Source organism: Chaetodon trifascialis, chromosome 13 (genome assembly GCF_039877785.1).
Source record: "Chaetodon trifascialis isolate fChaTrf1 chromosome 13, fChaTrf1.hap1, whole genome shotgun sequence".
NCBI lineage: Eukaryota > Metazoa > Chordata > Actinopteri > Chaetodontiformes > Chaetodontidae > Chaetodon > Chaetodon trifascialis.
In genome coordinates, this window is record NC_092068.1 from 6447121 (window position 1) to 6472871 (window position 25751).

The 25751-nt window shown below is 43.8% G+C and overlaps 1 protein-coding gene across 1 annotated transcript; it reads left to right on the forward strand.

Annotated features, from left to right (window-relative positions):
• Positions 1-395: 395 nt before the first annotated feature.
• On the forward strand, positions 396-24941 carry plekhh2 (pleckstrin homology domain containing, family H (with MyTH4 domain) member 2). Its single transcript, XM_070977545.1, has 30 exons — positions 396-533; positions 3076-3211; positions 11476-11538; positions 11625-11774; positions 12348-12431; positions 12524-12605; positions 12718-12903; positions 13637-14535; positions 15016-15091; positions 15201-15295; positions 15421-15580; positions 15943-16079; positions 16611-16724; positions 16990-17076; positions 17200-17358; positions 17503-17583; positions 17684-17863; positions 18084-18192; positions 18741-18853; positions 19061-19240; positions 19789-19886; positions 20461-20638; positions 20877-21032; positions 21125-21222; positions 21806-21947; positions 22170-22306; positions 22760-22889; positions 23475-23561; positions 24010-24159; positions 24455-24941. Exons 2-30 carry the CDS (start codon positions 3089-3091, stop codon positions 24638-24640), a joined length of 4440 nt encoding a protein of 1479 aa, XP_070833646.1. The 5' UTR covers positions 396-533; positions 3076-3088; the 3' UTR covers positions 24641-24941.
• The last annotated feature ends 810 nt before the right edge of the window (positions 24942-25751 follow it).

A 25751-nucleotide genomic window follows, 5' to 3' on the forward strand; every position in this document is an offset into this window, starting at 1 on the left:
TTATATCATTAAACGATTGAAAAACGCATTTTATGCAAAATATTTTGTGTAACAAAATTACCAACTCACATGTTTGTTTTACCAATTGACTTTGAAGTTACATTTATTCAGTTTCCTGTATTATTCTCATAAACTTGACACAGCGATGGTCCATGCTGCACATGAGAGACGTCACTTCCGACAAATTGTTGCAGACCGCCCTTATAGTTGTCTAGCCATGAAATAGCGCTCCGGCTTCTTATTGGTGTACATTTTCCGTCAATCAAACGCAGACCTCTGGGTAATGCAACGCAGAAAAACTCCTACCGAATACGTGATTGGCCGTGTTGTGCGAAACCACACCCTCTAAATCCAACCCATCTCCAACTTTTGCCTGAGAGCTGGAATGAAATCCACTAGGAAAGAGAGAAATTCATCGTTTTTCCTCATCAATTAGGATTTTCTTCACAGGAAAAATATGAAATGTATAGTCGCTGGAGTCGACATGGCGTGAAGTCCCTCCTGTAGTCTCTATCCATCATATATCCTCATTGGTAAGTCGAGAAACTTTGATGAAAATTGCGGTTTTTTTAATTATCTAGGAAAAGTCGGAGTGTTGTCAGTGTAATTGAAACAGTTTCAGCTGAAGGTCTTTATATAGTGAGAGTGGTTCAAACTATGTTTTCATTCACATGTGAGACCTTAGCTGACTACCAGTCTCTCAGTTGGCCGCTATTCGGTCGAACAGTGTGATTTAGTTGAGGGCGATCGTGAATGTGAATAGAGTCGCCTGTACTGTTTGCCATTACTCATAAACTCACTGTTTTGAGGCATAGAAAGTACCCTTTGTGCCTTTTGCTGGCTGGTGCAACACTCAGCTTTGTATTTAGAGCCACGGCCCTAAAATTTAGGCGCAAAAATAGACCTTTGTAGCCTCAATGAAGTGTCAAAATATTCTTGTGACATCACAGGAAATGAACACAAGTGAACAGTGATGTGTTGTAGTCTCTCTAAGTTCAATTTAAAGGACCACAGACCTTTTAAAGTCACATTTTTGCTTCAGAGTGGCTCTCTGTAAGTCTGTATGAATACTAAAAGGATTTGGGTAAATTCCTTCAGTGGTAAGAAAGAGAAAAATCCTTGATGGTTAGTTCATTAGTTTATTTTCCTGTGAGAAGTGGATTATCCCCACGAACTGTAACTCAATCATTTTAAATACCTGAACAGTGAGTAATAGAGATCTTACGGCTTTAAATGGCTCACTACATCACTGGTCCACACCAAAACACAGGGAAGCACTCAGACAGCAGATTCTGCTCCGCTGTCTCTTTACTCTGACTTTACTCAACAGGAAGTCAGAGAGAAAGAGACAAAAAGAAAGCTGGAGTCAGGGTTCAGGGGTTAAACAGCCTTTAACGTTCTCCGACGACCACATCCTTTTATCATCACTGTGGAATGTCGCCTCGATGACAGGAAATAGATGAGTGTGCAGAAAAAGTGTTTGTCGTCAATTGTTGAAAACTGACCAATATTCTCATTGGATCTTTGAATTTTGAGTGAATTAACAACGTAAAGGTACTGTTCCCACAAACCATGAATTAAAATACGCTCCATAAACTATAATAAAGGGAGCATAAATTGTATAATAAGAATATTGTTGTGATTCGGCCTCATTCAACAAAAACCTTAACAATAAACCAGACTATGAAGCCGGCGTGAGAGGGTGGTCTTAAAGAGAGCTCACAATAAAACTTAATTAGGCTTGTCAGTGTAAACTCTACCCTTAACAATTAGATTCACAGCAATGTAATGTCACAGCACATTTAAGATGATGCCAGGTGTTTTAAAGTGTTGGTTTACAAACTGCCTTTGTATCATTATGGTCTTTTTCAAATGGATGTGTGCAATACAGGAACGGATATACGCTACCACAATGCCTGCGCTCTTATGGGTGGCCTGCTTCTATACAGGAACTTGTCGACATTATCCACATCCAACATGTCATGTCGAATTCACTGCCCTTACTTATCTGTGTTGTTTTGTTTTGTGGGACGAGAGCTCTCTTTTTTTTCTTGCCTTCGTCAGTGTTTACCACAGCAAACAGGCAACAGAAATAAGCCCGTGGAAACCAGTTTATGGCCTTCCTCCACACATGTTTGCAGTCTCTTTGAGAGGAGGCCAGCCTGGTAATGAGAGGTTATTACTTGGAAGAGAAACCCAGGCTTTCTATCTTCCTCCTGCTGCTGCTGCTGCTGCTGCTGTCCTCCATCAGCGATCCTCATCTGTCTCTCTCATCTCTTCTCTCTCTCTCTCTCTCTCTCTCTCTCTCTCTCTCTCTCTCTCTCTCTCTCTGTTTTTATTGCCTGTTTTCGTCTGATAGCTCTGGAAAACATGATGCAAGTCCATCGCTAACTGTCGAGGTGTTTTGGAGCAACAGTGGTGTTTTTCTGTTTGGCTAAGCGAAGTACGCCCACTGCCCACTCTGGTCCAACTGGGTTTGACCCTGGAATATTTCAGGTGCTGGCTGGTGGCAAAACATCTGTACAACAACAAACCCTCTGTCTGTGTTTTTTTTGTGTGTGTGTCTAAGTATGTTTGTGCGTAATTGGGTTAAAGAGATGCAATATTAGTTTGCAAGTGTATGCGTCATAGTTGGATGTCTGTCCAAAAAGAAAGACTACTTTCCATTTCTTTATGAATATGATAAAGTTTTCTTTAGTTGCTGCTGTAATGTAGCATGGACACAGCTATGCATCAGTCAATGTGACTTTCAGTGCTGTTAAACCTGAAGACCTGAACAGCTGCACAAAAATGATTGAAATGTTGTTTTTTCATTGTCCTTCAGAATCCAGCTGTTGCAAGTTAAGTCTCCACGTCAGCAATTATTCACTGCTGAAGGGCCCTTGAGCAAGACGCTGAATCCCAGCCAGCCTCAGGGACAGTTGCCTGTAGTTGACTCTGATCCCTCACCTCCCCGCTGAGGAGGGAAATGAAAAGAATATTTTCCCACAGGAATCATACAGCGGGATCTCTGTATTATTATGTACATGCTCTCGGCCTCTCACTGCTGTGTGTTTGTCTGTGTGTATTTTCCAGAGGGTCAGGCAGTATGGCGGAGGGGGAGGAGGCCATGAGCCAGGAGGACTGGAAGGAGAAGTGTATGGTCCTGGAGGCGCTGCTCATGAAGTTCAGAGTGCAAATCATCAAGATTCGAGAACTGACGGCTGACAAGGTTGGCTCAAGAAAAGCTAATTCTGGAAATGTTACTTATTGGAAGAACAGAATGTGACTGATAGAAATAACAGCACAGCCAACGAAGATCAGAGCAGACATGAGGGAGAAAACTGATGAAAAATGCTCTGAATACAATTTTGGTTGCTTTGTAAAAGGCGGGTAGAGCAAGTCTGTCCTCCTCAGCTTCAGGTTGATATTCCAGGACTAATAACAACCACAACTGTGCAGATTTATGGGACAAATGTTTGGATGGGTGACCTCATTTTTCCTGAATGAGCCAAGATGTGCTCCAAACAGAATGTAAGAGAAGAAGAAAAAAGTCAAGGTGTTTTGGCTGATAAAGAGAAGGCAGGCACAGTTGTCAAAGTGTTTTTTATGATGGATGGTGCAGATTAAATTCACATCTGATCATTTTTATTATTTAAATAAACCTGGAATAACACTGGGGCCACTGGTGTGGTGCTGTTATTCCTGTTTCCATGGCTTAACCTCCACAGTATTATTACAATCCTGCTGTGTGTGTATACTGTATATATATATATATATGTATGTAAATATTCTATTCTATTTTTTGGCACTTTCACCTTAATTGGACAGTGATGCAGACAGGAAATGGAGCAAATGTTGCTGGATGGAATCGAGCCAGCAACCTTGCGGTTTGGCAGCCTGTGCTCTAACTCAGCTGCTACTTTTACAGTAACGCTGTCTCCAGGACAGTCGGCCGTTCCAGCGACTGTCCCATCAGAACAGATAACCGATTATTGAACTGATTCCTATTGTAGTGCTGTTTCACTGAGAACGTCAGCACAGAACACACCTTTGGTTCCTCACTCGATTTAAGGCTTTGGTACCTCCTTAATGGTGGCAGACCTCAGCTGATTTCCAGGAAACAGGCTGGAGGACGGAGCGAGAACGGGAGAAAGCATACTGTCATTGGGAGAGCTATTGTCCCCTCTGCTGCAATCACGAGCCACCACACCGAGCAGACGAGGGACAGCTGATCTCAGGGAAGATTTGGACATCAGAAACTTTGCCAAAATAAAAAAAAAGTTGTCAACTTATGGTCCTCATAAGTACAGGACGACATCCACCCTCAAACAGAGATCTGCGGTGTGTCTGGTGGGTACGGAGCAGGCCGTCCCTCCCAGCTGGCCGCCACTGGGCCGGCCCAAACTGTTCAGTGGCCTAGATCTGAGGCCGCTCTCCAGGGAGGCTGATTAGAGCTCTAATGTAAACAGCAGTCTGACCACAGGGCTCCGCCACGCACTGCATGATGGGATTGACCCAGCTCCAGTCAATTACAGAGTCAAAGTAAGCTCAGCTGGACAGCAAAACAAACTCCCAGAGAGACTTAGAAGAAAGATTGGCTTTGGTGGGTTTTTGCAGCCCACGTAGCACATGTGAAAGTCTTTGCTGCATATTTCTGGCCTTTTCCAGCCTATTTGACAGGTTGAAGGTTTAAAGCATTCTTCCACTCAGCACTATAAAACACACAAATAGAATAACACAAGTGTGCTTTCGAGAAGCCGTCATCTGGCTATAATGTTCTATAATTCACCTCAACTTTACCAGTTTACTTTTTCCTCCCCAGTTGTGTTTCCTCAGTGTTAGTTTAGTAGTTTTGAGTCAGTTTAAAATTCAACCCGTCTCTCAGCTGCCGTCACCACCTCACAGCCCTCAGCCCATATCAAACTGTTCTGCTCAGTAATGTGTGGTTAGTGCGTTTGTTGTAAATCTGCTGTAGAATAGCAGAGTTCAACACATTGGTTTTTCCTCAGAAACCAGCACTGACAAGAATACTATTTGACCACAGATATTATGCAAAAAACTGCAAAAAACAGTAAACCTGAACGAGCTGCATTATATCCATCATATCAGTGATGAATGAAGCTCATTGGCAAATATCAGATTTTTATCAAAAAGCCAGAATCAATTGGATGTTGGCAGATCGTCTAGATACAGTGCTCAAAGCGAACTTCAAATCTGCTTTTGAATCAGTGATCTGAATGTATAACCAAGGCGCAGTCTGGAAGCATAATCAGGCTATGCTTTCTTGGACTGTGATATGCTTCTGTTTCACTGCAGCTGTCAGAATTAACATGTAGTTATTTCACTCACGTAGGTTTGTTGTTAGAATGACCCATCGCCCGGTGCTCACTGACCTCTCGATGCCATGAGCTCATCACGTTAACATCCAGACCCCTGCTGCTGTTTTTTCTCTACCGTGGCTCCCACCGCCTCAGCCTGAGCTTGTTGTTTTAAAGCTGTGCGGGGGCGCATGTACGTCACCGCAAAATCCCCCTAATATCTCACTGTGGAGGTAGCAAAGAAAAGGATGAACAAGTCATTTTGAGAGTTGATTCACGCTGTTGTTGAGGCCTCTGGTGCTGAAAAAACGGAAAGGTTAGTGTCCGTTCATTGATGCAACTGCAGAATTCCCATACGGGGTGCAGGTAGAGTGCAGTCTGGTATGAGCGAATAGCTAAAGACTCAGATCCAGCAGCATTATTTGAGAAAGTTGTATGAGATGCAATGATATAAGATTGATCAACAGTTATTTTGAAAACAATTACCTTCTTACATCTAATAACTTTCTGTACTAGCCACGAGTCATGTTTCTTCACCACATATATACAGTATCCATCTAGAACAGAGTAATTTTCCCTAAAAAGGATAAAATATTCAGTCAAATATGTATAGAATTTACTGTGTTTTATATGGGCATTCACCAGTTTTGAGAATTAAAATGAAAGCAGAGAAATCACCAGCAGATCAAGAAATGATTTCATTTAAAATCTCGACACATTAGAATGAAATAAATGGTCTTTCCAAACTGACAGATTCTGTGCTACTTAACAGGCAAATGAGATTTCATCAAACGTAACTAAATGACTTGTTATGGTGGATACTGTATATGGATATTAACATCATCAGCTCTTAATTTAAATCTATTACCAAACCGTAAATGTTAATTATTGGAAATACCTTCTGATTGTAAATAAATCTGTATAATTGAGTGAGGGGAGAGTGAATGGACATGAATCCAGGTGGACAGACTGCTGAAGTCCTAGAAAGCCTGTGAGAGTGGAAGGAGACGGAGCGAGAGAAGAAAAAGAAAAAGAAAAAAAGAAGCCTTGTGTAAAGATTGAGCTACCCGAGGGAGGAAATACCCAGTTTAGTAAATAGTGTGTGTGTGTGTGTGTGTGTGTGTGTGTGTGTGTGTGTGTGTGTGTGTGTGTGTGTGTGTGTGTGTGTGTGTGTGTGTGTGTGTGTGTGTGTGTGTGTGTTTTGAAGCAGCCAGTTATCCAGTGTGTGCACGTGGATGTGTGCAGGTCAAGTCCAATTCATTCAGAAACTATTTCCAGCATACATTTGCACAGATGTGAAAGCTCGCGATATGTGTGTGTCGGTTATGTGTGTGTTGGTACAACTATTAGGGAGGGACGTTAGTTTTGGCCCGCGGGGCCTCCAGCTGTAACAGGAGGCTACACATCTTGTGATGGAGACAAAGAGGCCATATGTGTTACATTTTCGGTCCGCCTCCTCCCGCCAGCATGACACACTGATCATTTTTATTCTTTCAACTCAGCTCAGCTTTACTTTGATAGCACCTTTCATACAAACACCAAGCAGAGTATTTACAGCAGTAGGATGGTGTATATGGGACAGAGTCAAAATAAACTATTGTGTGTGTCCATGGCAGTCGAGGAATGTGTCACCCAGGGCAACAATGTGGCTCATTGATGTGTTTTTAATAGTTTTTGGACAACAATGGCGCTCTGTGGCACAGAGGAATAAGACATGTCAGGCTCTGGATGCACACAAAATACTGTACGTACTATATTGGTGACAATAAGTAAAATACAGAATATTGCTGGACTTTATCCTTTAAGAGGGAGACTGCACCCAAAAGAATACACATACACACACACACACACACACACACACACACACACACATACTGTATGTCTACACTCTACATAAAGTAGAAACACACCAAAACCACAAGGGGTGGAGCTGCTTATTCGGGTTTGGTCTTCCGTTCTGATGATTCCACATTTGGAAGGAAAGAAAACTTTCTCCTGTGTGGAAGGTGGGCTTCACCAGCTGTATCAACCAATCATGTCTTAGATCACACATCAACGTCAGTCACAGTCAACAGGTTCAAAAATAATACACCTGCATGTCAGATAAACATTGAATCTAAGCCTATGATTCTCTCACACACACACACACACACTAATCATCTGGATAGACCTGTTACATACAGTCACCAACAGCTAGCCTCGAGTTATTCAGGCTTTTTCTTTCCCTCAACACTTAAGTTTATGTTTACATGTGTGTACAGCTGTGTGCTTGTACGCCTGTCCTGTTTGTTTCTGAGGTGAGTTTATTCCACTATTTGTTGTCAGATTTCATTTTATTAAACATATTTGACAACTAGCACATTTTAACTATAGTTTGTGAGTGCCGGTGAGCATATTTGCCAAAGAACAAGTCCTAACAGTGACTGGATTTGGTATCAAACCTGTAGGTCACCGTGAGTTGTAGCGTCTACAGAGAGAGGCTTTGTGAGCTGGCTGCCTGGCTGCGGATGGAGCGATGGGGGGGCGGTGGATGGAGTTCAGGGGGAGGTTGGCCACAGAGCGCCAGTTGTGGAATTCCAGGAATGGAAGTTGAGCTGGAGTTTGGATCTGAACAGGGAATTGACTGCAGAGGTGATAGAGCGTTTTTCAGAGCTTATGGAGGCCGAGGCAGAATGGGGAGGTCATGTGCGTGTGTGTGTGTGTGTGTGTGTGTGTGTGTGTGTGTGTGTGTGTGTGTGTGTGTGTGTGTGTGTGTCTCAGGCTGAGACGCAGTGAAGCAGCATAGCTCATACTGTGTGCGAGTACATTTCAGAGAGCAGGTTGTAAATCTTGGAATCACCATCATGTAAACCTTAACCTCTCATTGGTCATCCCACCCGAGCTGCACAGGATATGACACTCACCCAGGCCATGTTCATCCTATATATAACATACAGGATGAGGAAAGCATACACACTGACCCATGTGGTCTGATACACAGGAGAAAACCATCATCATCACATATGGGTTTTTATATGTTGTTATGTCTGGTGTGTGTGTCGTCTCCAGCTCTAGCCTACAGTATACATGCCCTGTAATTAACATGCTCTTCTCTGCCAGATGCTATATCTGTTATTGAGAGGCACATGCGGTTTGTCATTTGCGGTGCTGCAGAGGATCTATATAGAGCGTGTGAGTGTGTGTGAGATATATTAACTGTTTTCATGTCTGTTTTTGATCAGAACATAAAAAGTTGATTCAATCTGCAAAAACTTTTGTGAGTGAGCGAAAGTGAGCTGTGTGTGTCGTGTTATTCTTATATTCGGCGCTTTGGTGCAGTTTTTATCGGCACAAAAGGATAAAGTTGGTCACAATATCGCCAACACCAGATGTGAAAATGACGTTTTCTGGTTCCACTGAGATAAAAACACCCACAAGAGACGTGTAACAGTCATTTCCAAGCCAAGTGAGCCCATACAGTGACAGGATCTTAACAGATCTTGTCCACTGAATCAGATTCTCCAAAATCACACTGAAATGTCAAGTCTCTGGTCCAGAGACCGCTGTGCAGTGGAAACACTGAGACGCTCTGGCAGGGTGTGGCTGCTTTTGGACTGAGCTGGGTCCACTTCTTCTGGTCTGTGGTGGTTAACAGAAGCAGAGGAAAACTGGAGCACGGCCACGCCAGCGTCCACACTGCAGCTAAACACAGTTGTCGCTCTTCACGGTAGTTTACACGCAGTTTGGTAATGAAACTGAACAGCAGATGCATTAACTAATTCAAGTGCTAATTTGTTGATTTCTAAAGTGCATGTAAAAGAACCACAGTGGACACCAAGCAGCTGGCAACATCATACTACAAATGACATGAGTGTGTTGGCTGCAAGTCATTTTCCACTTCTAAAACATTGCACTCTGTCAGATTACTGGGAAAACTGAGTTACATTTCAGAACTCAGGTGGAGTAATGCAAAAAAAAAAGAATGGAACCAAAAAAGCTGAATAACGCAGGCTGTTTGCAGGTTATTCTCTCTCCACTAATGTTGGTTAAAATAATAAAAATGACAATGTTTTTTATCCAATAGCATGCTATTGTTAGATGTTGTAAAAGCAGCATTGATGTGTGCTACTTGCTAGTTTCAGTCTGTGTCATCAGACCTTTAGCAGACATTGTCACTGCTACAGAACTTGGTGATTTTTATCTGGTCAATGCATCAATTTTGTCCTTATTGTTAAATACTGCTGGGAGGGACCGAAAAAAATGTGACATAATACTAAACAACATTGGGCCATATCAGCGTCCGCGTCTTATGATCATGAAACAAGTATCAAATTCCACTCTAATTGGTATTAAAAGGCTCTTAAAAGTCTCATATTTAACTCGGTGAACTCTGATCGATGATGAGGAGGCAGCCACTGCTGCATCTTAGCTGTGAGAAAGGCGTATGACTGGTGGACTATATTTTCTTGCGTGGACTGACCTGTGAATCTGGCGCTGAAGGAGGTGAGCCTTTGTTGGCTGTGTATATATTTGCTCTCCAATAAATGAACTCCTTCATTATCTTCAGTACTCTGTCCTATTCTTAGCTACATCCGATTTGGTGAGTGGTGAACCCAACTTCCCCACAGGGATTGTTAGAAGTCTCCTCTGGTCTAATTTGTACGTGTGTTTGTGCACATGGAGTGAAACGTAGAGAATTTCCATTGACATTCCTCCATATTTTCCTTCATGAAGCCGCTGAGGTTTGAGAGTTTCCTCAGAAGACACTGGTCTCTCTGCTGCTTCCGCTGCTTTGAGCTGAGGCATTTCAGAGGAATGTTGCTCATAAAGTCATCTCTCTCCTTGATTCCCGCAGGCTATTTTCACCCTGTGCGCTGGCATATGTGTCGGTATCTGTCTGCCTGTCCGTCTATCCGTGTGTGTGTCCAAGCTGTGTGACCTTTGGTGTTGCAGCAGTTTTAACACACTCCTGCCAGGTTCCTCACACTCTGCTCTGATCTTAACATACAAAGAGCTGGTTGTACCTTTATAGATGTGGCACCTCATCATCGTTATGTAACTGGTTATAGGTGCTATATGCGGCACTTGTGCAGAAATAAAACTGTCTCATCAATTTTAAGACATAAGTATAGGTGTTGTAAACAAAAGAACCCATTGCCAAAAATAACTGGCAGCATCGTCTTGGCTTTGGAGCCTGCACTGGATTTTATAGTGAGTGTTATAGTTGTTGCATGTTATAGTTCAGGATTGTTGGATTGTTATATTGCACTGTTCGTTTTTAGATCACTGACCTCCTGGCACAAACAAAGCTAAACATAGACAGAGGAATGTCTATTGAAATATGTTTTCCAACATGTTATAGTGTGTGCAGACGCACGAGTGACAAACTGAGGACAAGGAGGTCTTAAACGTTAGAAACACCACTGCAAACTAGCGTCCCAGTCAACCATTTGTTTGAGGGAATTTTCAGTTATGATATCTTGATTTCATTTCTCCTCACAATAATTTTCTGTGAAAGCAGAATTGATAGCAATATGCAGTTATAAAACTAGCCCTAAAGCTGACCACAAATCAGATGAAGATACAGTTGTTGACAAAAGTTCATTTTGTCAAAGACATTTAGAAATGCAAGATCTGGGGGAAAAAAAAAAAAAAACGACACTATTATGAGGAAGTATCAAATATCATTAGATTGTTGAATTAAACATAAACCTGCCACCTTTTATGGAAGGAGTGTGTATAAGGAAGTGATGGTCGCTGAATGCCTAACACGTAAATGTGCGTGTAAGATCCATCTGTGAACTCTGAGTATCCCAACTGTGATTCTAAACATTCTTTTGAGTCATAAATGCCCAAGACCAGCTGCAAAGCATCTGCTCTTCTCCAGCGTAGCAGCCTTATCTCGACTGGTGTTCTCACTCGGATCCAGCTAGCAGCACTTTCTTTGTCTTTATTTGGTGCTGTTGTGTTTGGGACTGAGGTTGAGTTGATATTTCACCTCCATGTGTGCACAAACAGTCTGGTCAGAAGAGCTGAGAGGAAATGAAGGAATGATTTTAGATCAGATGGTGCAGGTGAAGGCAGTAGTATGCAGTGTGTGTCTGTGCTTGCATAAGATGCGACGTTTATTGTAAGTGTAATTGAATTATGATAATGTGAGAAATTGAAGTTCAACAGTGTGCTCCTTCTCTCCCAGATTCAGCAGTTGGAGACACAGGTGATAGATGCAGAGAAACGGGCGTTCACCGCTCACCAACAGGTAAAGATCAAAACAAAAGTGTGTCTGCGTTCCCAGTATATACACATACACACGCACACACGTACAGTATGTGTGTGTGATTCCAGGTGCAGTGGATGGAGGAGAAGCTCAAAGCTCCAGACAGTCCGTCCGGAGACTCAGAGGTGCGTTTGTTTCAACGGTGCCAGGAGCTGCAGGCCGTGGTGCAGGAGAAGGAGGACGTCATCGCCCAGCTGGAGCAGCAGCTGGAGGAGCAGGTAGAACACGTACATGTGAAGAATTTCATCAGAGCAACAGATGAAGTGCCAGTGGATGTTTTCAAGGTGCAAGAGAATGTAGAGAAAGAGGGGGCATTCAGGTAGACTTCACAGACAGAGACCCGCACAAAGTGCACAAACTCATCCGGATTTGGAGTTAAAAGATTCAGTCACGTCTGCTCTCCAGTCTGAAAAACAGGCCTGGGAATGTGGACGATAGAGACAATCTCTCTGTCCTGATAAAAACCGCACTATATCCCCACTAAAGCATGAGAGCCAAAGCCAACTGGAAAAGTACCAAACTCTCGGTCCACTATAGAAAGATTACTCATAATCCTTGAATAAGAACATCAAAGATGCAAGAAGAGCAGACTGAGTTCCTGAGTTTCCACTATTATTCATAATGAAGGGTTTCTGTCTACTGACTATCTCCTCCTTGTGTTTTAACCTTTTCACTTCCATGTTCTGTCTTCAAAATCTCTCGATCAGCTATTTGTGTCCCTAAATTTTCTATGGCTACAACCAGAATGAAACCTGGCTGATGTTTACTGTAAAGCTGTATTCTTTCACCAGAAACAGATCCGACTTCAGGATGCCAAGACGGTGGAGGAGAAAGCTGCTAAGATCAAGGAATGGGTGATGCTGAAGTTGTCAGAGGTAACTGATTCACATGGACGGGTGTCTCATCCCCTCGGGTAATTCCTGTTGTCTGAGAGGGAGTTTCATGTTGAAATGTATTTATTCTTCAGTTTGAGGTGGAGAATGCAGCATTAAGAGAAACCAACAAGCAACAGGAGGCTAAGATTGAGGAGCTACAGAAACAAGTGCAGGGTAAGAGCCCTTTATGCCCTGATATGTTTTTTCATGTCAAAATTAGCTTGATAACATCTCCACAAGGACACTAAAGTAAAAGTGCTACTGTCAAAAACGTTTGTGTTTGCAGCCTTTGAGAAGAAGTGTGGTGGTGGACGAGGAGTCCTGTGCAGACCAGGGGAGGCCCAGCGTCTCAGCAGCCTGACGTTCGGCTGTTTCCAGGTGCGGGGGAAAAACCCCCAGGTCCTTACTGGACCAGCACCCTCCCAGAGGACCCTGAGCAGCCAGGAAGAGACTGAAGTCAGAGATAAGACTGGTAAGTCTCCATAAGTACACAGCAATGGTCTGGAAAGACATTCTGGGAGGCAGAGTGCTTCTGGGTGAAATAGGACAGTTGGAAAGAGCTGGACACAGGAAGGCATGGTTTCATAGTGGAAAATGGAAAGTGATGCAAAGACTTTTTTTAGCCATTAGGTCATATTCATGGTGTCTTAGGCAAAAGTTTTCACAGCATTATTGTTTTGCAACTCACCACATCTAAGTTTGAAAAAGCTAAAGTTTTGTTTTTATTTGACTGGAGGACCAGAGCGTGGAAAAAAATGTGCTGATGGTGAATAACAGGATTGTGAAATCATAAATCATACTGTCATAATTTCCCTTGATGATTATGGCAGAAACACGTCTTTACTTAATAAGAAACTTTATACTGATAAGTATGAAGACATCAGTCAGATGTGAAGCACTGCCAACATCAGCATGCTAACATGCACACAGTCGCTAATGCTAACATGTTGGTGTTAATCAGGTGTAGTGTTTCCCATGTTCAGCATAGTATGAGCATGCTAGCATGCTAATGTTTGCAAAGTGAACACAAATTACCGGGAAAGCTAATGGGAATCATTGCTTTTGCAGGTATTTTGTCAGAAGGACAAACCTAAAATTTTGACTTGTTGATAGATGAAAAGTCAGGGTTGGTTGGTTTTATGTCTCCCACTTTACTATTGTTATCAACGCCTGTGAGATATATATGTTCATGTGTGCTTTGACAGAGAAGAGCAGTAAGCACACAGCCTCCTCTGGGACAGACGCTGACGTCCAGAGGCCTGACCAGACTCTGGAAGGTGACAGTGCATCTGAAACCCTGGCTGAGAATGCGTGTGGACCAGCGTCTCGTGGCGTCTCCTCCGTGCTCTCCAGCGCGGCATCAGAGGGGGAGGGAGGAGGAGGAGGTGGAGTGTGTGGTCTGGAGTTCAGCCGCCCCGGCAGTGAGACCTACCTGACTGCTTCGGACGACAGCAGCTCTCTTTTTGACGATGACATGCAGCGTGCAGAGCAGCGTGGCTTCAGCCTTCTGGGGTCATCAGAGGGGACACTGGGGGGGTGTAAGGAGGGGGAGGAGGAGGCACACAGGGCCAAGCTGGAGGACTGCACCTCCGAGGAGCTCAACAAACGTTTCCAGTCACAGAGACTTGACTCCTCATCCTCTTCCAGCGAACCTAACACCCCCAGCCCCATCCTCACACCAGCCCTCACCCCAAAGAGACCCAACCCACCCCAGGACCTAAGAGACAACCCCGCCTCACCCAAACAGCCCCGGCTGCGGACCCCAGCAGGATTCGGGTTGATGAATGTGGCTCTCGCCAAGAAACACCTGAGCCAGCCGCCGATCAGCAGTGAGGCAGCATACGGACAAACACGTAACGCTCTGAGCATGCTGCGCCCCCTGCGGCCACAGGAAACTGACCTCGACCAGGAGCAGGAGGTTGGCATGGAGACAGGCAGGGACACACCTCCTCAAGTCCTCCCCACTCCTACCTTTCCATCCTTGCAGACCTCACCTGGTCCACCTGAACCTGGTACAGAGATCAGCCCAGACAGGCGAGACTGTGACGGCTCAGCGCCTGGCAGCAAACCCCCCACACCCCCTTTACACAGACTGCCCTCCTGGGTAAGATAATGAGTCAAACTAAGATCAATGGTGAAGTCAATATTTTGTTTCTTGTACAATTTTATGTTTAACAGGATGAGAAAGGCTCTAAATATTGAGGACTTTGACTGTTTCTCTGTAAATTTTTGTTTTGCTACATGCTGTAGATCACAGCAGTGAACGTACGGACTGATCAAACATATTTAGACTCTCCACTGAAAAGCACATGAATCGAATTCTTAGCAGCATGTTTCCCTTAATAAATGAATACATTTCTGGCCTGTTATGTCAGGTGAATGAGCCTCTGTTTGTAACTCTGGTCCTCACAGTGCCATCTGCTCCTAAGCTGCACATTAAACGCCATATACAGAATACAGATTCCAACATTACAGTACAGCAAGCCTTCTTTGTACATTTGGTATCAAAATCCATTTTCTTAGTGGTAGAATGTTCAGTGTTGTTTTAAATATGGACTGATGGTTGAGCAAGTTTTCCCCACAGGAGAGTCGTATCTATGCTGTGGCTAAATCAGGAATCAGACTGTCTGAGACGTCCTGCACAGACCCTGCTAGCAAAGGTAAGAAAGGGATCAAAGGAGGTCTGTTACCGACACTTTCCATCTCAGTCTCAGCCACAGAGACGTTCAGCCTGAATACTAACTAACTGATCTGTGATCTGTGCTGCAGACCCCTCCCTCCAGTCCTCCTATCCTGCCTTTGTAATGTATACATCCCTCATCTATAAAAACATGACTACTCCAGTTTACACTACTCTGAAGGGGGTAAGTGCAGCTTTACAGGGCAGGACTTCACTGCTACATTTATTTTGAACTCTTGCTGTGTGTTTGCTCACCTGTGAACTTCTGTGCTACACTGTGTCGACCACTGCTCTGCTTCGGTCTTGCAGAAAGCCACTCTGCTGAGCAGCAGTCCGTTCTCAGACGAGTCATCGAGCTCCGAGGAGTCGTCTAGTTCGGGAGAGGAGGACGGCTCCCTCTGCAGCTCTCACACCTCCTCCAGCTCCCGCAAGGACAGCAGCCCAGGCAGCCCGCGCTCTCTGAAGAGAGGTACGACGCAGCACGTGTACGGGGCGGTTTTTAAGGATTCCACAGGAGTGTTGCTGCAGTGTTCAACACAAAAACAATCGCTGCAAGTTTCCTTTAGAAATGTCTGTGTCTGTGGCAGCCAACATGGATTCACAGACGTCTTCATGTGGAGCTTGAAGTCTCTCCACAATCTGGGCTTCTGTTTTAAAGCAATGTCCATTTAATTAAAGCATATTGAAAGTGTATTGATGTAAAAGTATAGCTAATAATTTTTGTACCTTTACTGAATATCTTCATACAAACATAATGAGGCTGAACAAAGCCTGTAGATGTCTGAGAGATTCTGGCTTGCGTTGTCAGCTGTGCAATATCTTCTCCTCCAGCCGTGTCCATGTCTTCCATGACATCAGAGAGCGACTACGCCATCCCTCCTGATGCCTACTCCACCGACACAGAGTGCTCTGAACCAGAGCAGAAACTCCCCAAGACCTGCTCTGCAGCCAGTGACAACGGCAAGAGTGTGAGTCAGCATGTGCATCACTGGATGTGTTCTGAAGGAGAGCACTTCACCTGCAACACGGCAAAATCATTCGTGTAGATTACAAGATGACATGTTGTCTTTAGAGCAAGTCAAGAGTCACATCTTCATAAGTTATAGTCAGTGCACAGTGCAAGTAGTGCTACCAGATCTGAATGTCCATCTTTCAAAGCTATCAGCTCTGCACATACTGTATGTCCCTTCAATGCACTTTCAATGAATTTTTATAGAGATTTCTTCTTTATTTTTATTTATTTATTTTATTTACTTTTATTGATGTTCTTATTCCTGCTTGTGCATTGTTTTTCTCACATCAGTGCATTTTAGACATAAAGTAATAGAAATTAGTATGACTGATGATCCAGTTAAGCTCAACAGGATGAGTCTGCAAAATCTGTGAATAACCCATTGAAAATAAAATCCACTTAATTGTCCATTTCTTGATATTTTAGTGAGTTGCTTGTCACACCGTATAATGTACTACATAAAACTGAATAGTGTTGGATCCTGTAGGAACCAATGGAGAAGTCGGGCTACCTGTTGAAAATGGTGAAGACCTGGAAGAAAACTTGGAAGAGACGCTGGTTTGTCCTGAAAGACGGAGAGCTGCTCTACTATAAATCACCTGTGGGTTTTATACAACACTTTTTAACTTAAAAAAAAAACCTTTAGATGTAGCATGGGACACTCACACATTATGTTATGATTTATAAACAGCTGTTTCTGTCAGTTACAGGCACCTTTATTCTATTTTTGCTCTTTATCTTATTTTTGGTGTCTTGTTATTGAATGTGGTTTGCATGAGTTGGTCATTTGTGTTTATTCAGCTCTGTAGATGCAGGTCTGTACCTCTGCAGTGAGTCACTGTAAAACCGAAATCCTTCTCCCACAGAGTGATGTGATCAGGAAACCTCAGGGTCAGATTGAGGTCAACGCCACCAGCAGCATCGCCCGTGGAGAAGGAAAACAAGTTCTCCAGGTACTCAGCCTTGATTTTCCCCACTATTACACACATAGATCTACTCTATCTAGTCAAATCTTGACCCGTCTTATCTAAAATACAGAACAACTAAAGACACGTGTTTGTTGTTGCTGTGTGTAGATAGTGACAGGGAAGCGTGTGTACTACCTGAAGGCTGACTCTCCTAACCTGCTGGAGGAGTGGCTCAGAGTGCTGCAGAGCGTGCTCAGACTGAAAGCTGCCAGTCCTCTCTTCACCCAGCCGGACATTCGCCCCGGCATGAAGGGACTGCTCATCAAGGTCCTGCAAGTTACCAATCTGACTGAAAAGAAGAAATGAAAATGCATAACCTGACAAAAATGAACATTTTCACCCACATTTCTACATCTCATGTGTATTTGCCTCCACACTGTTAGATTGTCACTGTACTTTGCTCTTGGGCAGGTGAAGCACGGCTACTCTAAGCGGGTTTGGTGTGCTCTGATTGGCAAAACCTTGTACTATTTCCGCAGCCAAGAGGACAAGGTGAGATTCAACATTCACAAGATGTAAGGTTTCAATGAAACACAGCTTCATTTCAGTTGTGCAGCACCAAAGCATTTTCCATTCATCTGCCTGTTCCCAGTTCCCCCTGGGTCAGATTAAGCTGTGGGAGGCCCGGGTGGAGGAGGTAGACAGGTCGAGAGACTCAGATGATGACCTGAAGGCATGTGGGCGGGGCTTACAGGTGGCACCATTTACCATCGCCATCCACCCGCAGGAGCAAGGACCGACCTACCTGCTGATCGAGTCCCGCCACGAGAAGGTCAGCGTCACTCAAAGTTTTAGTTTTCAGTGTTGCAATTCTTCTTAATCTTTATTAGTTGATCTAAATAAGATGCTCTGAATTTTTACTGATTATTAATTTTAAACTGAAATTAGACCATAAGGCCTAACGGTGCTCTGATAAGACTGTGAGATGGTGTGGGCTGTTGGTCTTGTGTTTGTGTCTGCTGTCACTGTTCTCCATGTGTGTGCCTCTGTAGGATTCGTGGCTGTACCATCTGTCTGTGGCAGCGGGCACCACAGTGGGTAAAGTGGGCACTGAGTTTGAACAACTGGTGGGAAAACTCTTCCAACTGGACGGAGATCCAAGTGAGTCTTTAATTGTGTTTTCATAATAGCTGACTGCATTTTTTTCAGTCAGTTTATACATCCTGTTACATCAGATAATGATCATAAGTGCAATAAAAAATGACCATGAAATACATTTATGATTTTTACAATTTACCATCAACACCATGATGAACCAAAGTTCTTGAGTGAATCAGTAACCCATATTATGTTTTCTCTTCCTTCAACTCCCCACTGGAGCTATTACAAACATTTCATAGATTTAAATACAAAGTAGTGAATTCCTTCATTCTTCTTTTATTTAACATGCAAAACAAGATGTGGAGAAAAGGTACTGGTGGAAACAGAACAGCTTCCATATTTATTTTAGGGTGCATGAGTGTCTTTTCCAACATTGTGTAATTATTTTAGGATCTTCACTTCATTTGTGTTCCTTCATAGTTATTTTAAATGCACTTTCAAGTCTCTTCTGTTCGTCGTATGTCTTATTTCTTTTAGTCGTGTGGAGCACACTTGTACGTTGTGTTCTTATTCTTGCCGGTAACCAGCAGTCTGTCTCTGTGTTTCAGACTCTCAGAGCTGGAGACATCCCGTGTTGTGCTTCAGTAAGGAAGCTCTGTCATCCCCTCTCACCACCCTGCCTTCACAAGCTCTGCAGACAGAGGCCGTCAAACTCTTTAAGGTGTACACATGCACACGCACTCACAAATAACCCTATGATAAATCAGAAAGTGAGACAGTTTACACAGTCTTTCTCCATAGAATAGTCTCTTTGTCCAGACTTTTGAGCCCCGTGTAGCTTTAATGTGAAACAGTGCTTGAATCAAATGTCTCGACAGCCTCTCTCCTGCTGCGTCTGTCTTTTCAACTCTATCACCTCTCTCCTCAGACTTGTCAGCTTTTCATCAACGTGGCCATCGATGCTCCGGCCATCGACTACCACGTGTCACTGGCCCAGAGTGCCTTGCAGGTGTGTCTGGCCCACCCCGAGCTTCAGAATGAGTTCTTCTGCCAGCTCATTAAACAGACCCGCAGGAGGCAGCCGCACGGCCATCCAGGACCCCTGCAGGTGTGCATTTTCACCACACGGTGGCAGCAGCAGCACATGTCGTTTACTGGAAACACTGATTTGAAATCAGAAGCACAGGGACTCATCAGGAAATGAAAATACAACACCATACAATAAAAGGCTGTACTCTGGAGAGGCTCGCCACACGTATGTAAGCACGCTCACCAAAAGAGCTATTATATCCAGAGAGCAAGTCCTCAAAAGTTCCCCTCAGAAAAAGCATTGAAAAGAGGGGCAGACGCTCTCCCTCCACTGTCACCCTGCAGTCCTGTGATCCTCCAGTGACCTTCAAAACAGACGTCAGATTCTAAAGTATGGTTGTATCTCAGCCAGCTGTGGGATTTAGAGACAACAGAATGTGTCATAACACAATCCAGCTGCTTCTTTGAGGCGGCGTACAGGAATTAACTCAGTGGAGTTGATTAACCGCATCAACACAAGCTGCATCTGTGGCTAACAACTGTCTGCCACAAGGAGATGCTGCAGTTTTTCAGGGCTGCTGCTCTGATGCTTCTGCTCGGTGATGGTGTGTTTTTGTCACTCTTTAGGGCTGGCAGTTTCTAGCCCTGTGTGTGGGACTGTTTCTGCCTCAGCATCCGTTCCTCTGGCTGCTCCAGGTTCACCTCAATAGACACGGGGACTCCAGGTGAGGAGACATCAGGGGCCCCAACATTAGCATGAAGAGCCAAAGTGTAGAAATGAACAGAGGACAACAAATACATACATTTTATTTTAGGGCTACAACTAACAGTTGATAAGTGTTTGCATGCCAGCATCATGAGTGTGCCCATTACTTTCTCATTAATCAGTTCATGTCTAAGATTTGTTGTCATTTGCACTATGCAGACGATCCTCACATGAGAAGCTGGAACAGAATGTTTTGAGTTTCTGCTTAAAAGATGACTCATTATCGAAACAGTTGCTAATTAATCTGCCGATCAACTAATTGATTCACTGACTGGTTCAGCCAAGTTGACTTGGCATACACTGTTCAGCCTTTTACAGCCAGTTTACTAACTCATGTTTTAATAACTTCTGTTGCAGCCTCTGTGCTTGTGACTCACAAGCAGAATGAAACTGCAGCATCCGTCACACTTTCTTCACTAACTTGATTTAACGTGATCATTTAGTGAACTTGACTGTTGAGGAAGTTTTAAGGTGCTCTGAGTGAATTCCAGTTACAGTATATGTCTGTATCATGGTGTCCCTGTTGTCCTCAGGACTGAGGTGGGTAAGTATGCCATCTACTGCCAGCGCTCTATGGAGCGAACCCAGCAGAAGGGCGAGAGGCAGGCCAGGCCATCCCGTATGGAGATCCTGTCGATCCTGCTGAGGAATCCCTATCATCACTCCCTGCCGTTTAGCGTGCCTGTTCACTTCCTCAATAACACCTACCAGGTAGTAACACACAGGAAGATATCCAGTTTGAATCTTGCTGACATGCTCTCAGATGATGAGATGACAGGAAAACATTCTTTATTCTCATGCATGTAAGTGTGTTTATCAGCATGTTTAAGATGTGAATGTTGATCGTGTCAATATATCAAAAACGTTGGCTACATTTGGAGTTAGCCAAACGAAACGTCATAGCTTTTCAGAGGCAAGAAGGAGCTTACTCTCACGATCATTTCCACAGGTGGTGAGCTTTGATGCTTCGACCACAGTGGACGAGTTCCAGTGTCGCCTCAACCAGGACACCGGCATGAGGAAAATGGGGCTTTCTGGTTTCAGCTTGTACACTGATGACCCAACTGGACGAGAGCTGGAACACTGCCTGCAGGGGAGCATCAAGGTGCAGCTTTTATTCACGCGACTTTGTGAGGATAGGGGGTGTTAGATTTCTCAGGACATAACACAAATCTGTTCTCGTCGTACGATCTGCAGATTTGTGACATTATCTCCAAGTGGGAGCAAGCTTCTAAGGAGCAGCACACGGGCAAGTCTGAAAACGCCAGGACTGTCCGCCTCACCTACAAGAACAGGTAGAGAAGGTGCCAACAGGCCCTGAGGTGGTAAATCACAAGAGACTACATTCAGGCTAACACCAGGTGCATGTTGATTCAGGATCAGGGTACCATGGGATTTTGGAGCGGGAACTTTAGGGGATCTGATTTGATTTGATTGTATAAAGGATATTATTACATTGGCTTGGGGACACTCCCCATTTTTTTGGAATGAAGGTGAAAGTGAATGAAGGTGGAAACTGTGACGGAATGAGTGAAGCATGAAAGTATGAGAGTGAGTAACTTTGGGGATTATTTGTGCTTAAAAAAAGGTTAAAACTGGAGGTCAGGAGCTCAGATATCTAGGATTTTTGATAATGGTCCACTTTCCACACAGGAAAGCAGCAGCGTATTTTTAATTCAGTTATTCTAATACATGTCAGTGCAATAGTGAATCTTTTCTGCTCAGCTGTCGTGGAGAGCAGCTTGTGCTACTCTTCAGAAACACAACACAAACAAACTGAAGAAGTTCATGATGTTCCGTCCATCCATCTGTGTATTTTGTCTCCCTCACTCTGTCCTTCTCCTTTTGCTCTCTCCATCTTTGCCTTCCCGTCTCCAGGCTCTACTTCTCTCTCCAGGTCAGGGGAGAGTCAGAGAGGGAGAGGTTGCTGCTGGCTTACCAGACAAATGAGGCCATTGTAGCGGGACACTTCCCAGTTAACAAGGAGCTGGCTCTGGAGATGGCTGCCCTGCTGGCCCAGGCCTGCAACACTTTTTTTATTTATTTTTTGCTTAACATGTACAGTATGTGCTGACCTTAATGAAAGATTCAAGCAGTACAAACAACTCTTGCATTGGTTGTTTTTGATTTCATCTGCGCCTCAAATATATGTTTTATCATTTAAAAAATGGTAAATGTTTCATCTGTTGTTGTTTGGTAGACATCCTAAAAACTAACTTTATATAATACTGTCTGTGTTCAGGTGGAGTTTGGGGATTTTGAGCGGCCCTTCTCTGCTCCTGGATCAGCCGCGACCAAGTCTAACCAAACTCTGAAACAGGTTCTGGACAGATTCTACCCGAAGCATTACCGCAGGACCGCATCTGAGGAGCAGCTCAGGTATCAGGACACACTGAGAAATGGCTACGATTCAGTCCGTGTGCATCTCCTACTCTCATGTTTGTTTGTTTAGCTGGCTGGAGCTGGACACTCTCTTGTGTGCTCACTCAGTTATTTTGTTACAATCTGCTGTCACAGTCATAAACTGTGGGTTTCCACTACAGGAAGCTGCTCCCTGGCAGTTAACCCTTTAATTTCCTGTCATCATCCTCATTACTCTGATCTGTTTTTACACCATCGATACTCATCTAGTCTGATCAGATCCCTGATCTGTGGTTTTGTCATTTCCATATAAATTCAGTTAGCACACAGGAAGTCTGAAAACTGAACAATTAACCACACAGGAATCTGTCAAGTTAAGCAGCACAACCAGTTTCATAACGAACACTGTTGTCATGATAGATCGCGGTAATGAAATGACTTTGATGGATTTATTTTCCCCTCCCTCCTCAGACAACTGCTGCAGCGTCTCTCTGCCCGCTGGGCCTCCCTCAGGGGGCGAAGTTCATCAGAGTGTGTCAGGATCTACCTAACTGTTGCCAGGAAGTGGCCTTTCTTTGGCGCTAAGTTATTCGAGGCAGAGGTCAGTCAACTCTAATCTTTTGTAAATTGAGGTTATCTTGTAATCAGCCTAGATATAAAAAATGTTACAAGGTATTGTTATTTGCTCTCACATTACAAACACGATACGGTGCTGAACAAATAAAGGCTGACATCAACTCGTGGTATCCAGAAAAGGAGAAAAAGAGCGGAAGGAAACATCTGTGCAATGTGGGTGTGTCTGTTATTTTACCTTCACACGAGCTAACAGATACTAGCCAATGCAGTTCAGTACAAAACCACAAATGAACACCTCACTGGCACAGTATCAGCTAAAACTGATGTTCCTGCACTTGTACACAAGGTTTGCATTTTTTGTTTTTTGTCACTGATGAAACACAGCGTGCACGGTGGTGTGCAGTACAGGCTGCAGGGAATTGCTGCGATTGTTGTACTTGTGATGAAATGTTGGGAAATTGTCTTGAAATCAGCATCATTAATGTTTTGAGTTTAGTTCACTGTTGTGTTTTTGATAAAACATTACCGTACATTCACTTCCTGTCTCCACCACACTGTAGGTTGTGAAAATGAATTGATCGGACTTCCTGTTTGTTCTCTCTGGTTTCAGTCCATCACCCCCTCCCCAGATCAGGGTGCGCGTGTTTGGCTGGCAGTGCATGAAGATGGTATCAGTGTTCTGGAACACAATTCTGTCGTAAGTCTCTCTGTGTGCCTCCCTGCAACTCTTCATATGTGATTTCTTCACTCTCTTGCATTGATTCCCTATTAATGATACTGAGAATGGAGACGGTTTTCATATTCATGCTTCCCAGGCTGCATAAAACAAACTCATTTGATGCATCATGTTTTGGTGTTGAGCAATAATCACAAATTGATTGAGAAATAAACATTTCTGTTTGGTATCCGTGGTCTGTAATCACTTGTCGTGTCAGCTGGACTGACATGAAGAAACTTGCCTTCACATTGTGAAAACACTCGTGACATATGAAGATGTAAATGAGAATAATGGGGGACAGTCATAAGTGATTTTCATGTAGCTCTAAAAAGCTCCCCATGAATTTTGTTGCCACGTTGTTTTCTATCTTCCTCATCAGAACAGACTCATTGTCCTCACACAAATGTCTGTGCATCTGTGTGTTCAGAAACCGCTGGTGTCCCACGCCTACAAGAACCTGATGACGTTTGGAGGCTGCAAACAGGACTTCATGCTGGTTGTGGGGCAGAGCATCGGCACCAACGCAAGCAAAGACAAACCTACAGAGAAACATCTGTTTGCTATGGACCCCTCCAAGGTGAGTGAGCGACCAGACTGGTTTTTCATGAACACTGCTGTCTGATATGTGGAGTTGAGCACATCAAGACCAGTCAGACCGTCTGTGAAATGAAGGAATTTTAAGCTGTTGATGCTGTCTATCAGTATGTTCAGTCTCAATGTATCAGTATTGTTGTTCTCTTGAGCAACCGCTTGTGACGACAAGGTTGTTCGTGACATTAACATATTCTAGATTGACAAATATATTGCAAATCCTCGAGTGATTGATCAGCCGAGACAAGACAATGAGACTTTTTGTTTTGTTCTATCAACAGATCAGAGAGATCACCCTCCTCATCTCCAGCTACATCAACAGCGCTCATCAGCAGAAGGCCGCCGCCCACCACCTCTCTGCCCCGGCTCTGATGGTGGCCCAGCCCGTCAGCTTGAAGTGCAAAGAGCTGAGGAGCAAGTCCCCGCCAGCGCTGGGACGCCCCAGCAAGGCGCCCACGCTGCTGTGACGGCACAAAAATGTCACAGAGAAATATTCACTGTAGTGAGCTGCATTTTTTTTTTTACCTTATTTGAATTAGAAAATTTAATTTACAGCTGATTCCAGGCCTGATTCCATCGCCGCGCAGCCCTTCTTTCTTATCCGTTAGATCCTGTAGATTTGTCTCAGCGGGCCAGATTCATTTCTGGTATGTGGAATGGTGACTTCTCTGCCTACTGGATGTAACACTGTCTCTCTGAACCACAGGTGCTCCGTCCTCCATCATGTTAAGTATCATTTGATATCACTGACTAACTGAGGTTAAAACATTTTACTGATCATCATACAGGAAGTTGGTTTTAATTTTCATTTTAAGCAGTTCACTCCTGAAAGGTGACTCAGTGCCTCCCTCAGAGAACTGAAACTGGAGCCGCAATCTGTGACTGTTCATAGGTCCAAAGGTATGGAGACACAAACGAAGAGGCTTTGCTGAACATTCTCCCAGGTACATTTTCTGTCTTCCTGATGAATGCGCTGCTTTTATGTGCTGGCTCCAAAGAGAAAAAGTCAACAGTATTTATTGACAGACTGAGCAAGCACTCTGAAATGTCTCATTAATCTATCCTTGCCTTGTGGTACATTTCTTTTTGTAACAAAATTCATTTTTGTTTCCCCACCTTAAAAGATAATGCACAGTTATCCACAATGTAAGAGCGATAATGACGTTTTGTTAAGGAATCATATAAAGGGTATTTTTGCATCTCTTTCTGTCCTCCTGTAGGGCTCAATATCTCTACCAGGAGCAAGAACCCTTTCAGTGTTAGATGTTGTTGTATAATGAGGGATACTGAACACTATGATGAAAGCAGGAGGCAATAACAGGTAACCAGACTACTGCTGGAGAAACCAGTTCAAAAAGGGCATGAACCAAATCCAGTGAAAATGTCCATGTTTTTTGCGTCCTGTTCAAATGCAATAGGTGTAAATGATGAGCTGTGGACTGGGTGAGGTGGCTGTGAGTTTATAAGAGGAAGCCAGTTTGGACCCTGTGTGCTCTTAGTTACTGAATAGCCAGAAGAGTGGTGCAACTTTAGTCATGTACAAACCTTTGTAGTTAAATGATAGCGCTAAGAGAAGTA

Bases quoted from the DNA above. Each gene is read 5' to 3' on its own strand.
- plekhh2 (XM_070977545.1), top strand. From the start codon at position 3,089: ATGGCGGAGGGGGAGGAGGCCATGAGCCAGGAGGACTGGAAGGAGAAG. The intron at 17,864-18,083 runs GTCAGCGTCACT...GTGCCTCTGTAG, and splicing joins TCGAGTCCCGCCACGAGAAG to GATTCGTGGCTGTACCATCT. The intron at 21,223-21,805 runs GTAGAGAAGGTG...TCCCGTCTCCAG, and splicing joins CGCCTCACCTACAAGAACAG to GCTCTACTTCTCTCTCCAGG.